A 16,370-nucleotide genomic window follows, 5' to 3' on the forward strand; every position below is an offset into this window, starting at 1 on the left:
ACTTCGTTCAGCATTTTCTGTAATAAAGTTTTTTTATCTGTTCTTATCAGCTTAATATCTGATACGACCTGCATTGCAGGTCCAGTATATTAAACTGATTTTTGGAAACAGGTGAGGCGGTCGTGGCTTGCCACACCCTCACCACCTGTCGGCCCGGCATTGCAGTACAGTCGGGAACGGCAGACCTTATCGAATGCAAAAAAAAAAAAAAAAAAAACGATTTACCCAAAAATGTGTTTCATATTTTGGATTTGTGCAATGTTAATACATCGGATATTTAGTTGCCTACAGAACATGCGACATTTCCATTGAAAAGCTTATTCTACTTCTTTCACTTCCCTTTACGTCGCGTTACTACAATTTCGGATAATCGCGACGATGGATGGCAGGATGGAACATTTTCTATATTTACAACTTCCCTCTCTTCGTAACGCTTAACACTGACCACTCCAGCACAGAGGCTCGCCCACACATGAACCATATCCTCGATTTCTCTAGGTAATTTGCAATGTTCATTTGTCACTTTAGGTAAGGCGATTCACACATGCACACCTCAAATTGCCCTCTGTGTGCCTATCTTTCTTTCATATCACTTTTCTCCACAACCATTCGCAACGCTCAATACAGCGTCACAGCTTGTCTCCCGTTCGTTTAAACCCGTACCGAGGCATTCGCGGTGTGTGCAACGGGCACCTTTTGGTGGAACAATTTCGTTTCGCGAAATGTATCCACTTCTGCAATTTTACACGTTTTCCTCCTTATGTGGCCTCTTTTCTATTTCTGCAATACACACTTATATGAAAAGGTATTCCGTAAACCCACATGCGTTGCTTTTGAGTGGAAACGTTGTACACTGCGAAACGAGAGTCAAGTTGGGCCAATGCTACCTACATTCCCCGATGGGCGCATTTCATTCTATTTACTGCAATCCAGAAATATTAGCAGCTTGGGCGTCCAATGGCGGGAAACCAGTGACGACTCTACGATCGTGCGCCAGTGCGGGAAAATCCACGCTGCGCGAGGGAATTTCTCAGAGCACCGGAAACGGAACCTGTTTGCTAGCCATTGGTATAAGTACCTGGCCCTCAAAAAGTGTCACTCCAGATCACTTCCTTTCCTCACCCTGACAAATTGTGGTGCATATCGACAAATCTCACATATCAATTAAATGTGTCCTTCTGGGCTGCGTTTAAATACATGTTCACTTGTGATCAGAAATCTTGTGATAAATCTGCAGGGTCAACGGAACTGTGACTCCCACGGCCAGGTAAGCTGTTGTTCACGTTCATTTTGACACTTTTTGCAATGAAACCCATCGCTTCTCGGCCTTTTGGCTAAGATCAAAGTGTAGTATCTGTACCCACCAGAATTGAGGCAAGTCACTTATAAAGACCATGATGTAGAAACCACGAGTAGCGGAGTTAGGGTCAATGGTGAAAATTTCAGGATTATAAATGAAACATTTGGTTCTAGTACGGATTATGTTTATCCTGATGACTCTAACAATGTGCCTCCCTTTAATGCCCCAGGTGCTCAGACTTACACTGTTGAAGAGACCGGTTTGATTGATTTAGAGTTGGATGTTGTGACCAACTGGGTTTCATCTAGTAATAATTTGGGCTCTAATCAGTGCTCCGAGAGGGCGCATGATATGGATCAGCTGGATGGCTGCCTCTCTGACTCTCTAGAGGGACCCATCATCCAGTCGGACCCCAACCCATCAGAATTGAGGCAAGTCACTTATAACGATCATAATGTAGAAACCACGAGTAGTGGAGTTAGGGTCAATGGTGAAAAGTTCAGGATTATAAATGAAACATTTGGTTCTAGTACGGATAATGTTTATCCTGATGACTCTAACAATGTGTCTCCCTTTAATGCCTCTGGTGTTCAGACTTATACTGTTGAAGAGACCGGTTTGATTGATATAGAGTTGGATGTTGTGACCAACCGGGTCTCATCTAGTAATAATTTGGGCTCTAATCAGTGTTCCGAGAGGGCGCTTGATATGGATTTGAACCTCTCTCTCTCCCCTCTAGCTAATTCTTCACAGGCCACTGCTATTGATCAGACTTTACAGGGGGAAATTATGGTCGTTGACGGAGAGGAATACATAATCCTTGATGAATTTATTGCTGCTCCGGAATCTGCCCCTTTAATTGACCGACCAGCTGACATAAGGAATGACAATGAAATAAAGCTAACCAACTTCCAATCCCATTGGTTGACATTGCTGAGAGAGGCTGTTGATTTTGAAGACTTTGAGGTGACTGTCGATGGTCTTATATTGGCTATGAAACCCAAGTCAAATGAAATTAATCAGCCTCAAAATAATAACAACAGCAGTAGGTCTACTCATACCAGCTATGTACACCCGAGAGCTAATCCTTCTGCCCAAAGATCCAACATTAGAGACGGAAGGTTTAATCGGCGTAATAATGGCCCTAGATTTGATGCTCAGAAGGCTTCCAAAATACAAAAATTATTTAGAGTGAACAAAAAGAAAGCGGTTAACTCCATCCTAAATCAATCCTCACAATATTGTGAGGTTGAAGCTGCCGAGATTCAGAAGCACTTTGAAGATCTCTTTAAAAGTAAAAGGATGGTTAATCTGGACTTACCTGATAATTTAAACTCAGAAGAAGGTAATGAGCCGTCTGACGAGGGTGAGGAAGTGTGTGACGATAACAATGACATGTCTCTCAGACCAATTACTTGCGATGAAGTTAGAAAAAGACTTGGTAAAACTGCAAATACCAGTCCTGGGCCTGATGGGGTTTCTTATGCTGCTCTGAAGAAGTATGATTCGGGCTGTATTGTACTGACATACATCTTTAATAGATGTCTGAACGCGAATCGTATTCCTGCCAGCTGGAAGAAATCAAACACGGTATTAGTTTACAAAAAGGGTGATAAGCAGATCTTGGATAATTGGCGTCCGATTACACTTGGCAACACCATTTCGAAACTTTATGCTGGTGTCATTTCAGATCGAATTTCTCAATTCTGTGAAAGGAATGAAATTCTCTCAGGTGTTCAGAAAGGGTTTCGGCCTTATGAGGGATGTGTTGAGCATAACTTCATTATACAGGCTGCTATCAATGACGCACGGAGAAATAACAAAGAGGTGGTGGTAGCTTGGCTCGACTTGGCGAATGCCTTTAACTCGGTCCCTCATAAGCACATCCTAGATAGCCTACGTAAATTTGGTTTTCCTGATCGTATCTTAACTATCATTAAGGATATGTACTCTAATTCTACCACTCGAATTAGAAGTAGTACTGGGTATACCAAGGACATTCCAATCTCTGCTGGGGTTAAACAGGGCTGTCCTCTTAGCCCTGTCCTTTTTAATATCGCTATGGAGTCTATTATTAGTCAGTTAACTTCTGTTAGTGACTCTCATGGCTACAAACTTCTTGGTGATTCATACTCATGTTTAGCATATGCCGACGACCTAGTCGTCATTGCTAAATCATCCGCTTTGATGCAGGAATTGCTAACCGTAGCTCATAAAACAGCTGATTCCATCGGTTTGAAGTTTAAACCTCCAAAATGCGCATCTTTACATGTCAACTGTAAAGGTAAAAGAAGAGTAGAGGGTTCTACTTTTCTCCTTGGAGGTAACCCTATGAGGGTTCTGAAGGAGGGGGAAATATATTGCTATTTGGGAATCCCGGCAGGTTTCAAATCAAATTCAAGTCCGGATGAAACCCTAATTAAAGCCACGGAAGACCTGCAGAAAATAGATGTTAGTCTTCTTGCCCCGTGGCAAAAAATTGATGCAATAAGGTCCTTCATTTTGCCTCGCTTTCAGCATTCTCTTAGGGGTTCACTTATAATGAAAAAGAACTTCAGAGAAATTGACTCGGCTTTGAAGCGACTGGTTAAGAAGTGGCTTAACTTGCCAGCTCGGGCTAGTCCCGAAATAGTTTTTATGTCCACGGATAAGGGTGGTGCTGGCATTCTGCCCCTGAGTGAACTGGTTGATATTTCGGGCATTGTCCGTGCATATAGATTGCTGACGACTCCTGATGTGAATGTCCAAAGAGTGGCATTGGGTGAATTGAAGAGTGTGGTAAGAAGGAAAATTAGGAAGGATCCCTCATGGTCTGAGTTGACTGATTACTTGAATGGCAGGAATGATGAGGAGTTTTCCAGAGATGGAGGTGATACTTCTTCTACCTGGTCCTACTGCAGAAAGTCAACTGTGTTACTGAAGAAGCAATTCAACATTGAATGGTCGTTCAATAACAACAGAAATTCCCTGGAGATTAGATTTACTTGTCCCTCTAGTGGAAACAAAATAATTGTTGATGAATCTTCACGTGGCTATTTACAATCAATGCTCAGAAAAGCTGCTCAAGAGTTTTACTTGGTTAAAATCAAAAAGAAGCCTGACCAAGGAAAAGTAATGGACATTTCTTCAGCCTCCTACTTCTCCAATCACTTTGTTAGGGAGGGTAAATATACCCGCTTTGCAGATTGGAGATTTATACACCAGGCTCGTCTGGGAACCGTAAAATTAAATGGTACTACTAGATACGGACAAGGAGATAAAAGGTGTAGGCGATGTGGGTACGCTGTCGAAACTTTGCCTCATGTGATCAACCACTGCAGACTTCATTCTGCTGCATGGCAGCTGCGCCACAATGCAATTCAAGAGCGTATAGCTAAAGCGATTGCATCCAAATTCTCCATCATTAATATTAATAAAAGAGTTGAGGGGTGCAATAGCACACTAAGGCCTGACATAGTTGCATATTCTAATGAGAAAAAGTCGTGTCACATTGTGGATGTAGCTGTACCATTTGACAACAGGAAGGAATCTCTTGAAGCTGTTCGAATGCTTAAACAACTAAAATACGAATCGCTTGCTGACCAACTTATTGCAAAAGGGTGGCGGGTCACATGTGATGCTCTAGTTGTTGGAGCCCTTGGAACATGGGACCCGGCCAACGATAGTATTATTAGAGCATTGGGCATTAGTGATCGATACTCAGGCCTAATGAAGAGGCTTATTGTGAGCGACACTATTAAATGGTCCAGGGATATTTTTATTGAGCATATAACAGGGGCTAGACAGTACTAAGATTTTACCTTCCTACCTGTTGAACTCTTGAAGTATAATTACTGACGATTTCATTAACTGGTGACTTGTTTTGTGTAAGTAGTAGTAGATTGACTTTACCAGTCTTAAACCTGATATGACCTATATCCTACCGAGCATGTTACCGGGAAGCTGTAATATTGGACTGGCCCTGTAGGATATTAATGTTAGCCTTTTGTTTTATCTTGGCCAATCGGTTATTAATGAATTATATGCTAATAAATGTAAATTAGCTATATTTTAAATATTGTAAGCGGCCTTACTGATTAAGGGTTGTTTGAATATTTCAAGTAGTGGACCTATAACTTTTATATAATTTTAATTATAACTTAACGTTTGTATATTATTATATGTCCATGGCATGATTGAATTTTATTTGGTTAAAGGCCACTATATTCATTTAATTATTGGATTATATTCTGCTCAAAGTCTATGCAACTGCAAATCATATTGTATTTTATTTGTTTTTCGGTGTCTTTGAGTTTATTATCTACTTGTGAATTTCCACTTATTGTGTTATAAATGAATTGTATGCAATGAATGCAAATTTACTTTATTTAATGATGTAAACTGCCTTTATGATGAACAGTCGTATGATTATTGTATTTTAAATTGAGTGATCCTATATCATAGGATGGAGGATAGTCATTTACTAATGGCTCTGTAATTATTGTATGTCAAACTAAGTAGAGTTATTATCGTGATTATACGTTACTTAATATTCTGGATTAATTTTTTAGAAATATATTCACCTGACACATGACTCTTATGGTTATCATACGGCCAATTTGTTATGTATATGGTCCCGCAACGATATATCTAATGCTGTACACTTATGCAATTGCTAAATCTTATTGGTTTTAACTTGCCTTTAGTGTTTTTGAATATTTGATCTAAGGTTGAAGTCTCGCTTGCTTATTTTATGGTTGTATCTTATGAGATTATTTAGTATAGCATACGTTGTCATCTTTGAAGATTGACAAATTTAACTCCTAGTTGTAGTGGGGTTAATGTTCATATGTTAAATTTGAACTATTTAAGCGTATGAGGCATAAACTCAAATGGTTTATGAATATTTAGCGATACTCATATTGGTTATACTGGATATGTTATGAATTGATGACGTAGTTAATGAACTTGAACTTGATCTTCTAATTCAATAATTGATTTGTATTTTACAATACCTGATTTTGATTGGATTTTATAACTCTGTTCTAATATTATGTCTATACTGCCAGCTAAGGCTGTGCAACTTGAAATCTCATTTTAAAATAGGTGAGCTGTATATTCTGAACTTCGTTCAGCATTTTCTGTAATAAAGTTTTTTTATCTGTTCTTATCAGCTTAATATCTGATACGACCTGCATTGCAGGTCCAGTATATTAAACTGATTTTTGGAAACAGGTGAGGCGGTCGTGGCTTGCCACACCCTCACCACCTGTCGGCCCGGCATTGCAGTACAGTCGGGAACGGCAGACCTTATCGAATGCAAAAAAAAAAAAAAAAAAAACGATTTACCCAAAAATGTGTTTCATATTTTGGATTTGTGCAATGTTAATACATCGGATATTTAGTTGCCTACAGAACATGCGACATTTCCATTGAAAAGCTTATTCTACTTCTTTCACTTCCCTTTACGTCGCGTTACTACAATTTCGGATAATCGCGACGATGGATGGCAGGATGGAACATTTTCTATATTTACAACTTCCCTCTCTTCGTAACGCTTAACACTGACCACTCCAGCACAGAGGCTCGCCCACACATGAACCATATCCTCGATTTCTCTAGGTAATTTGCAATGTTCATTTGTCACTTTAGGTAAGGCGATTCACACATGCACACCTCAAATTGCCCTCTGTGTGCCTATCTTTCTTTCATATCACTTTTCTCCACAACCATTCGCAACGCTCAATACAGCGTCACAGCTTGTCTCCCGTTCGTTTAAACCCGTACCGAGGCATTCGCGGTGTGTGCAACGGGCACCTTTTGGTGGAACAATTTCGTTTCGCGAAATGTATCCACTTCTGCAATTTTACACGTTTTCCTCCTTATGTGGCCTCTTTTCTATTTCTGCAATACACACTTATATGAAAAGGTATTCCGTAAACCCACATGCGTTGCTTTTGAGTGGAAACGTTGTACACTGCGAAACGAGAGTCAAGTTGGGCCAATGCTACCTACATTCCCCGATGGGCGCATTTCATTCTATTTACTGCAATCCAGAAATATTAGCAGCTTGGGCGTCCAATGGCGGGAAACCAGTGACGACTCTACGATCGTGCGCCAGTGCGGGAAAATCCACGCTGCGCGAGGGAATTTCTCAGAGCACCGGAAACGGAACCTGTTTGCTAGCCATTGGTATAAGTACCTGGCCCTCAAAAAGTGTCACTCCAGATCACTTCCTTTCCTCACCCTGACAAATTGTGGTGCATATCGACAAATCTCACATATCAATTAAATGTGTCCTTCTGGGCTGCGTTTAAATACATGTTCACTTGTGATCAGAAATCTTGTGATAAATCTGCAGGGTCAACGGAACTGTGACTCCCACGGCCAGGTAAGCTGTTGTTCACGTTCATTTTGACACTTTTTGCAATGAAACCCATCGCTTCTCGGCCTTTTGGCTAAGATCAATGTGTGTGCGAAGCATCGTTCAAAACAGTTAAGAGATGCAAAGTCCACTACACAAAGGACTGTGCACTCTACAACCTTGCTGACGTGAATTTAACGGCGTCCCTACCGACAGCCAGGAACCCCGTCGCCTCCGCGCCGGAGAGTGCCACACCGCTTCCAGAAGTATGCAACCAACCAACCGCGACGGAGCAAATGGGGGCTCCCAGCCTCCACAGTGAAAAGGTGGGACGTGTAGCGGATCCAGCAACTCCACCGACACCCGCCCATGCAATCCAGACGGACATTGACCTCGCCAGCATCCTCCCACGACTGCCACCACTCAGCGTCTCAACGCCCCGCTCTGGAACGAGGAGCCCTGGCGGACTGTTTAGAATGAGCAACGGGAACCACAGCTTCATCTCGCCAGTTACGCTTGCGGCCAGTTTCATGACCTTGGATGAAACTACAGGCTCTCCGTCTTCGGTAGAAATCTCCAAGTTCACCACTCCGACAGCATCCCTTGGCATGATTCATCCCCTCCCCTGTGAGCTCGATAGGCCGGAAGAGGCCATAGGATCCCAGACGAACCAGGGAACATTTGTCACCATCGATGAAATCCCCAACGCACAGAGTCCTGAAGAATCACGGATCACCCCCGAATTGTCTGTCGTTTGCAGCGGGGAGACAGGCCAATCGTTCCTCACCATTGACGAAACCCCGTGCGTACTGTACTGCATCGATGACACCACGGATGTTGGTGATCCCTCGGACAAATCAAATCCGGATGACGCCCAGCACATCATGGACACCGGGACGCCACCCCCACTGAACGAGCAGCATGATGAACTGACAGAGACTGCACCACCCGCAGATGATGAAGGCCTGACGTCACCACTGGCGCCCCCCGTCGCAACTACCCCATCTTCCGGCGTCGCTGAGATCACGGAGCTGGTTGCCCCCACGCCGGAGAGAAGCAACGCTCACCCATCACAGGCGACCGCCGGCAGCTGCTCACCCCTGGAAAGTCAGTATCTCCAAATCCCGGCTACTCCTAGACCACTATCCGAATCGCAGCCTCGGCCACAGCCAACACCGGAGCTGCTACTACCAGACATGAGCATGCTTGCAACGTCAGAAGAACCAACGGCAGAAAGACCACCTCAACAGTTTCCAGAAGACACCCACCAAGGTCCACCCAGCAGAGACTCGAATCGCCGGACAGCCTCACAGAGCGACTTACCCACGGGCAGGAAACCAAGGAACAGGGTCAGATTCCAGTTGCAACAATCTCCTCAACCAGGTCCCACAGACGCGCCGGCAACGCAGACGGCACGAAATCTGGCTCGATCTTCTATGCCGACTCCATCACCTCCAACTAACAACGGAGACCATGTCAACATCGACGAAGAACTATACAGAGTTCTGGATGCCTGGGAAAGGGAGACGCCAACTCCCTCACAACCACAAGACGGGAACTACCTCACACCGAACGCCGAACCCGGAAACCCCGCGAGGCAGCCAGCAAATACAGGTGAAACTCGGAATGCAGCCAATGAAATGTCCAGCTTCCAAAGAGAATGGGCCCTGAAATTAGAAGCTGCCACTACCTTCGAAGAATTTGAATCCACCATCGCTGACCTCCTGACAAGAATAGTGGAACTGAGACCCTCTCGTACCAGCCAAAACGTTGAGAGGCGGCCTATTCCCGGCAACCAACACCAGAACCGAGCAGCCAATCGCAACACCAGCAGCCAACGCCAAGGCCAGGCGACCAACAGAATGGATAGAGGCCGGAATGGAAACAGACAAAGGTACGATCCGAATGACGCATCGGCTATCCAAAAGGCCTACAGGATCAACAGGAAGAAAGCCATGCGTTTAATTCTTGAAGAAGAACCTCCGTACTGCACCGTGAGTAAAGATGCTGTGCTCAATCATTTCTACGATTGCTTCACCGAAGATGACCACCATAACCAACCCCCAAGGCCACCAGAGGTAGCGGACACACAAAGAGATGGCGATCCAGCGTGCGACGCATTACTCTGCAGGAGCATCCAAAGAGAGGAAGTCATAAAACGCCTCACAAGGATGCCCAACACCAGCCCGGGCATCGATGGTGTAACATACAGTGAACTCCGGAAACATGATGACAAAGCCTTCCTCCTAACAATAATTTACAACCGCTGCTGGACTGAAAAGCGGATACCAACAGCCTGGAGAATGAGCAACACAGTCCTTGTTCATAAGAAGGGCGACCGTAATAACCTCCAAAACTGGAGACCCCTCGCTTTAGGAAACACAATTGCCAAACTCTACGCCGGGGTCATTGCCGACAGGATCAGCATGTGGGCTGTCTCCTCCGGCAGAGTCTCCAATATCCAAAAAGGATTCATGCCACATGACGGCTGCGAGGAACACAACTTCGTGCTTAACAGCTTGATCGATGACGCAAGGAGAAACAACAAAGAGATCCACATCGCCTGGCTAGACTTCTCGAATGCGTTCGGCAACATACCGCATGCACATGTCATCAAGGAACTGGAGCACATAGGCCTACCGAACACGCTTCTCCAAATCATCGCCGACCTGTACAACGACAACCGCACCAAAATCAGAACTTCAGAGGGCTACACCCCACCCATATGCATTGAGAAAGGCGTCAAACAGGGATGCCCACTAAGCCCCATCATATTTAACTTGGCAGTGGAGCCCATACTTCGCACATTGTCCAACAAAAGTGCTTCCCACGGGTACACTCTGCACGGACAACCAACCTCAGTCCTCGCATACGCCGACGACATTGTTCTCGCCAGCAAATCAAGTTCTAGTCTCCAGGAGCTGATAGACTGTGCAGACACTGCAGCCCGCTGGTGTGGCTTGACGTTCAACCCCACCAAATGCGCCAGCCTCAGCGTTGACTGTCGAACAAAGAGGAGAACGATACCAACCTCCTTCAAGCTGCGCAACCAAAACATCAACGCCCTCAACGACGGTGAAGTGTACTCCTACCTGGGTATCCCTGCCGGATTCCGCATCTGTCGCGACCCCAAAGCGGCAACAGACGCACTAAGAGAAGATCTCCAAATAATCGATAGATCTTGCTTGGCCCCATGGCAGAAAATTGACGCCGTGAAAACCTTCCTGCTCCCAAGGCTGGACCATGTAATGAGCGGATCGATACTAACTAAGCAGCACTTCAAACTCCTGGACCGCGAACTGAAATCGTCCATTAAAAAATGGCTCCATCTCCCGAAAAAGGCAAGCCCAGAAACCACCTATATTGGATCACAGCATGGTGGCGCTGGCGTTCTGCCCCTAACGGACCAGGTGGACATCAACAACGTCGCCCAAGCCTTTAAGCGACTGACATCGAAGGACGAAGCAATTGCAGACATGGCAAAAGAGAGCCTTAAGAAAACTGTCCGTCGCAAAGTGGGAAGAGCGGTGAACATCGAAGACATTGAGGACTACTTAAATGGCGCCACCGAAGGAGATTTCGCCAGGGACGGCGGCGACATAGCATCCCTCTGGACTCACTGCAGAAAATCCAGCAGAATCCTAGCCAGGTCCATTTCCCTGAAATGGAAATGGAACGACCAGACGACGTCCTTCGAATTACACTGCCAGCTTAAACACGCAAAACAACCCGTAATCATCGATACCCGGGCTAATAAACTCGTGTGTAAGTTCCTGCGACAGGCACGAAAGGAATCATACCTCACAGCCCTGCTCACTAAGCGGGACCAAGGGAAGGCATTCGAAGCAACAGCTCGCGATCCAGCTTCAAACCACATGCTCCGCACTGGAAAATACACCCGCTTCTGCGATTGGCGTTTCCTCCATAGAGCCAGGCTCAACTGTCTCCCGCTCATGGCCTGCAAGTGGCCCAGATTACAAGATCAACGCTGCCGTAAATGTGGATACGAAAGAGAGACCTTGCCTCATGTCCTCAACCACTGCAAGCCCCATGCACGCGCCTGGCAACTCCGTCACGACAGCATCCAAACCAGACTAGCCAACGCCATCCCAAAAACCGGGGTTAAACTTCAGGTTAACCGTACCATCCAGGACTCGGTCACGAGACTTCGACCAGACATCATAGTGGAGACCAATGACTGCATCACCATCGTGGACATCACTGTGGCTTTTGAAAACAGGAGCCAAGCCCTCGACCTAGCTCGACAAACCAAAATTGATAAGTACAGAGGGCTTGCTCAAGAGCTACAAACTCTTCGAGGCAAGTTGACCCGAGTCGATGCCCTGGTCATTGGAAGCCTGGGATCCTGGCAGGATAGCAACGACCGCTGCCTTAGAAACCTAAACATTGGGAAGAAATACTCCGCACTAATGAAGAAGCTGATGGTCTCAGATGTCATCCGATGGTCCAGGGATATCTACGTAGAACACATGACTGGACACCGACAGTACTCCGCTCAGACAGATGCCCGACAGCACGACTGATCAGAAGAGAGAAGTTATAGACTTAACAGACCGATAAGTACAGCAGGGAGCAAAGAACTTAGCACTTAATGCAAAATACATAATCAAGTGCAATACTCTGACAATCTTTACTAAGGACGATACTGTGTATAATATTCACTGCCCAACTATTTTTGTCTACTGTACCACTTATTATATTGTATCATTATTAACACTGTGTCCACCGCTAATGTCATAACTTGGCTTTCCTTGTATAACATCCAGATATTGTTAATTGTTATGTCATGTAAACTGTAATGTTCCTTTGCATCAATCAAGGAGCCACTACTAATAATTTCTCAACTATACTGTATTTTTAAAATCTCTACCCAGCGAAGGAAGCTCTTTGCTCCCAGGATTCTTCGACAACGGACCGATGTAAGTGCTACCATTGCGTGTGTTTTGTGGATCATATCTATATGGATCAGTGCAGCTATACACGAATACAATGAAAACTCCAGTGATAGAAATCAAAGTGAAAACAAACCCTGTTAATTCATCATCTTTGTGTACTGTTCTTATATTTCTAGACATTCCTAAGTGTTTATGTACTTCTACGTGTTTATACGCTACCACGTGTCATGTATTTTCATAACTATTCTCTTCTGCATGGCACATGCTTGTGCCAGTGCATAAGACATACATAATATGGGAGTTCCAAGCTCCCATCTTATACACATTGCATTTCTCTATGTCTCACTATGTACAATTTGGGTGGGACTACTTGGGTCAAATTAATACCAACGTGAAGAGTAAGCTCGGTGGAAATGTCGCATGTTCTTTGTCAGCTTGATATCTGATGTATGTAAAATTTTCCCTTCCCATCTCATACACTCTTTTTTTAAATTTATTTTACAGGTCGATATATCAATCGAGTCCACGATATTCCTATTTTTATGCTTCCATATATTATGTATATAGATACATACACCTATATTGTGAAGACGCATCCTTGCGTCATGGTTACCGAATGTATATTGTAACAAAATGGCATCCTGTGATGCCTTACTTGGTATAATAATCATATATGAGACTTTCTACATAGAAGGATATTACCCTTCTGCGATATGAACTTTTAATTAAAATATATATATATATATATATATAGAATATCCTATGTAAAAGGGCCTCAGAGCCCTTCCTACTATGTGATCCTATGCTATGTAGCAGCATTGCACAAATCCAAAATATGAAACACATTTTTGGGTAAATCGTTTTTTTTTTTTTTTTTTTTTGCATTCGATAAGGTCTGCCGTTCCCGACTGTACTGCAATGCCGGGCCGACAGGTGGTGAGGGTGTGGCAAGCCACGACCGCCTCACCTGTTTCCAAAAATCAGTTTAATATACTGGACCTGCAATGCAGGTCGTATCAGATATTAAGCTGATAAGAACAGATTAAAACATTTATTAGAAGATATAAGAAAATACAATTCTGCTACATAGCATAGGATCACATAGTAGGAAGGGCTCTGAGGCCCTTTTACATAGGATATTCTATATATATATATATATATATATATATATTTTAATTAAATGTTCATATTGCAGAAGGGTAATATCCTTCTATGTAGAAAGTCTCATATATAATTATTATACCAAGTAAGGCATCACAGGATGCCATTTTGTCACAATATACATTCGATAACCATGACGCAAGGATGCGTCTTCACAATATAGGTGTATGTATCTATATACATAATATATGGAAGCATAAAAATAGGAATATCGTGGACTCGATTGATATATCGAACTGTAAAGTAAAATTAAAAAAAAAAGAAAAAGTGTATGAGATGGAAGGGAAAATTTTACATAGATCAGATATCAAACTGACAAAGAACATGCGACATTTCCACCGAGCTTACTCTTCATGTTGGTATTAATTTGACCCAAGTAGTCCCACCCAAATTGAACATAGTGAGATATAGAGAAATGCAATGTGTAAAAGGTGGGAGCTTGGAACTCCCACATTATGTATGTCTTATGCACTGGCACAAGCATGTGCCATGCAAAAGAGAATAGTTATGAAAATACATGACACGTGGTATCGCATAAACACGTAGAAGTACATAAACACTTAGGAATGTCTAGAAATATAAGAACAGTACACAAAGATGATGAATTAACAGAGTTTGTTTTCACTTTGATTTCTATCACTATAGTTTTCATTGTATTCGTGTATAGCTGCACTGATCCATATAGATATGGTCCACAAAACACACGCAATGGTAGCACTTATATCGGTCCGTTGTCGAAGAATCCTGGGAGCAAAGAGCTTCCTTCGCTGGGTGGAGATTTTAAAAATACCGTATAGTTGAGAAATTATTAGTAGTGGCTCCTTGATTGATGCAAAGGAACATTACAGTTTACATGACATATAGTAATCCATTAACAATATCTGGATGTTATACAAGGAAAGCCAAGTTATGACATTAGCGGTGGACACAGTGTTAATACTGATACAATATAATAATTGGTACAGTAGGCAAAAATAGTTGGGTAGTGAATATTATACACAGTATCGTCCTTAGTAAAGATTGTCAGAGTATTGCACTTGATTATGTATTTTGCATTAAGTGCTAAGTTCTTTGCTCCCAGCTGTACTTATAGGTCTGTTAAGTCTATAACTTCTCTCTTCTGATCAGTCGTGCTGTCGGGCATCTGTCTGAGCGGAGTACTGTCGGTGTCCAGTCATGTGTTCTACGTAGATATCCCTGGACCATCGGATGACATCAGAGATCATCAGCTTCTTCATTAGTGCGGAGTATTTCTTCCCAATATTTAGGTTTCTAAGGCAGCGGTCGTTGCTATCCTGCCAGGATCCCAGGCTTCCAATGACCAGGGCATCGACTCGGGTCAACTTGCCTCGAAGAGTTTGTAGCTCTTGAGCAAGCCCTCTGTACTTATCAATTTTGGTTTGTCGAGCTAGGTCGAGGGCTTGGCTCCTGTTTTCAAAAGCCACAGTGATGTCCACGATGGTGATGCAGTCATTGGTCTCCACTATGATGTCTGGTCGAAGTCTCGTGACCGAGTCCTGGATGGTACGGTTAACCTGAAGTTTAACCCCGGTTTTTGGGATGGCGTTGGCTAGTCTGGTTTGGATGCTGTCGTGACGGAGTTGCCAGGCGCGTGAATGGGGCTTGCAGTGGTTGAGGACATGAGGCAAGGTCTCTCTTTCATATCCACATTTACGGCAGCGTTGATCTTGTAATCTGGGCCACTTGCAGGCCATGAGCGGGAGACAGTTGAGCCTGGCTCTATGGAGAAAACGCCAATCGCAGAAGCGGGTGTATTTTCCAGTGCGGAGCATGTGGTTTGAAGCTGGGTCGCGTGCTGTTGCTTCGAATGCCTTCCCTTGGTCCCGCTTAGTGAGCAGGGCTGTGAGGTATGATTCCTTTCGTGCCTGTCGCAGGAACTTACACACAAGTTTATTAGCCCGGGTATCAATGATTACGGGTTGTTTTGTGTGTTTAAGCTGGCAGTGTAATTCGAAGGACGTCGTGTGGTCGTTCCATTTCCATTTCAGAGAAATGGACCTGGCTAGGATTCTGCTGGATTTTCTGCAGTGAGTCCAGAGGGATGCTATGTCGCCGCCGTCCCTGGCGAAATCTCCTTCGGTGGCGCCATTTAAGTAGTCCTCAATGTCTTCGATGTTCACCGCTCTTCCCACTTTGCGACGGACAGTTTTCTTAAGGCTCTCTTTTGCCATGTCTGCAATTGCTTCGTCCTTCGACCATCCAGGACTCGGTCACGAGACTTCGACCAGACATCATAGTGGAGACCAATGACTGCATCACCATCGTGGACATCACTGTGGCTTTTGAAAACAGGAGCCAAGCCCTCGACCTAGCTCGACAAACCAAAATTGATAAGTACCGAGGGCTTGCTCAAGAGCTACAAACTCTTCGAGGCAAGTTGACCCGAGTCGATGCCCTGGTCATTGGAAGCCTGGGATCCTGGCAGGATAGCAACGACCGCTGCCTTAGAAACCTAAACATTGGGAAGAAATACTCCGCACTAATGAAGAAGCTGATGGTCTCAGATGTCATCCGATGGTCCAGGGATATCTACGTAGAACACATGACTGGACACCGACAGTACTCCGCTCAGACAGATGCCCGACAGCACGACTGATCAGAAGAGAGAAGTTATAGACTTAACAGACCG

The 16,370-nt window shown here is 44.1% G+C and overlaps 1 protein-coding gene, 3 non-coding genes and 1 pseudogene across 4 annotated transcripts; 3 read left to right on the top strand and 2 right to left on the bottom strand.

Annotated features, from left to right (window-relative positions):
- Positions 1-190, top strand: LOC145986079 (U2 spliceosomal RNA). The gene has a single exon (XR_014441525.1). It is a non-coding gene; the product is annotated as a U2 spliceosomal RNA (small nuclear RNA).
- A 1,124-nt stretch (positions 191-1,314) lies between these two features.
- Positions 1,315-1,519, top strand: LOC145986101 (U2 spliceosomal RNA; annotated as a pseudogene).
- Positions 1,520-6,403: 4,884 nt separating this feature from the next.
- LOC145986080 (U2 spliceosomal RNA) lies at positions 6,404-6,593 on the top strand. Its single transcript, XR_014441526.1, has one exon. It is a non-coding gene; the product is annotated as a U2 spliceosomal RNA (small nuclear RNA).
- Positions 6,594-13,447: 6,854 nt separating this feature from the next.
- LOC145986086 (U2 spliceosomal RNA) lies at positions 13,448-13,632 on the bottom strand. Its single transcript, XR_014441532.1, has one exon. It is a non-coding gene; the product is annotated as a U2 spliceosomal RNA (small nuclear RNA).
- A 1,212-nt stretch (positions 13,633-14,844) lies between these two features.
- On the bottom strand, positions 14,845-15,912 carry LOC145985487 (uncharacterized). The gene has a single exon (XM_083119559.1). The coding sequence runs from the start codon at positions 15,910-15,912 to the stop codon at positions 14,845-14,847; it is 1,068 nt and encodes a 355-aa protein (XP_082975685.1).
- Between the last annotated feature and the right edge of the window lie 458 nt (positions 15,913-16,370).

The sequence above is a fragment of the Lepisma saccharinum genome, chromosome 3 (genome assembly GCF_977018435.1).
Source record: "Lepisma saccharinum chromosome 3, izLepSacc3.1, whole genome shotgun sequence".
Taxonomy (NCBI): domain Eukaryota; kingdom Metazoa; phylum Arthropoda; class Insecta; order Zygentoma; family Lepismatidae; genus Lepisma; species Lepisma saccharinum.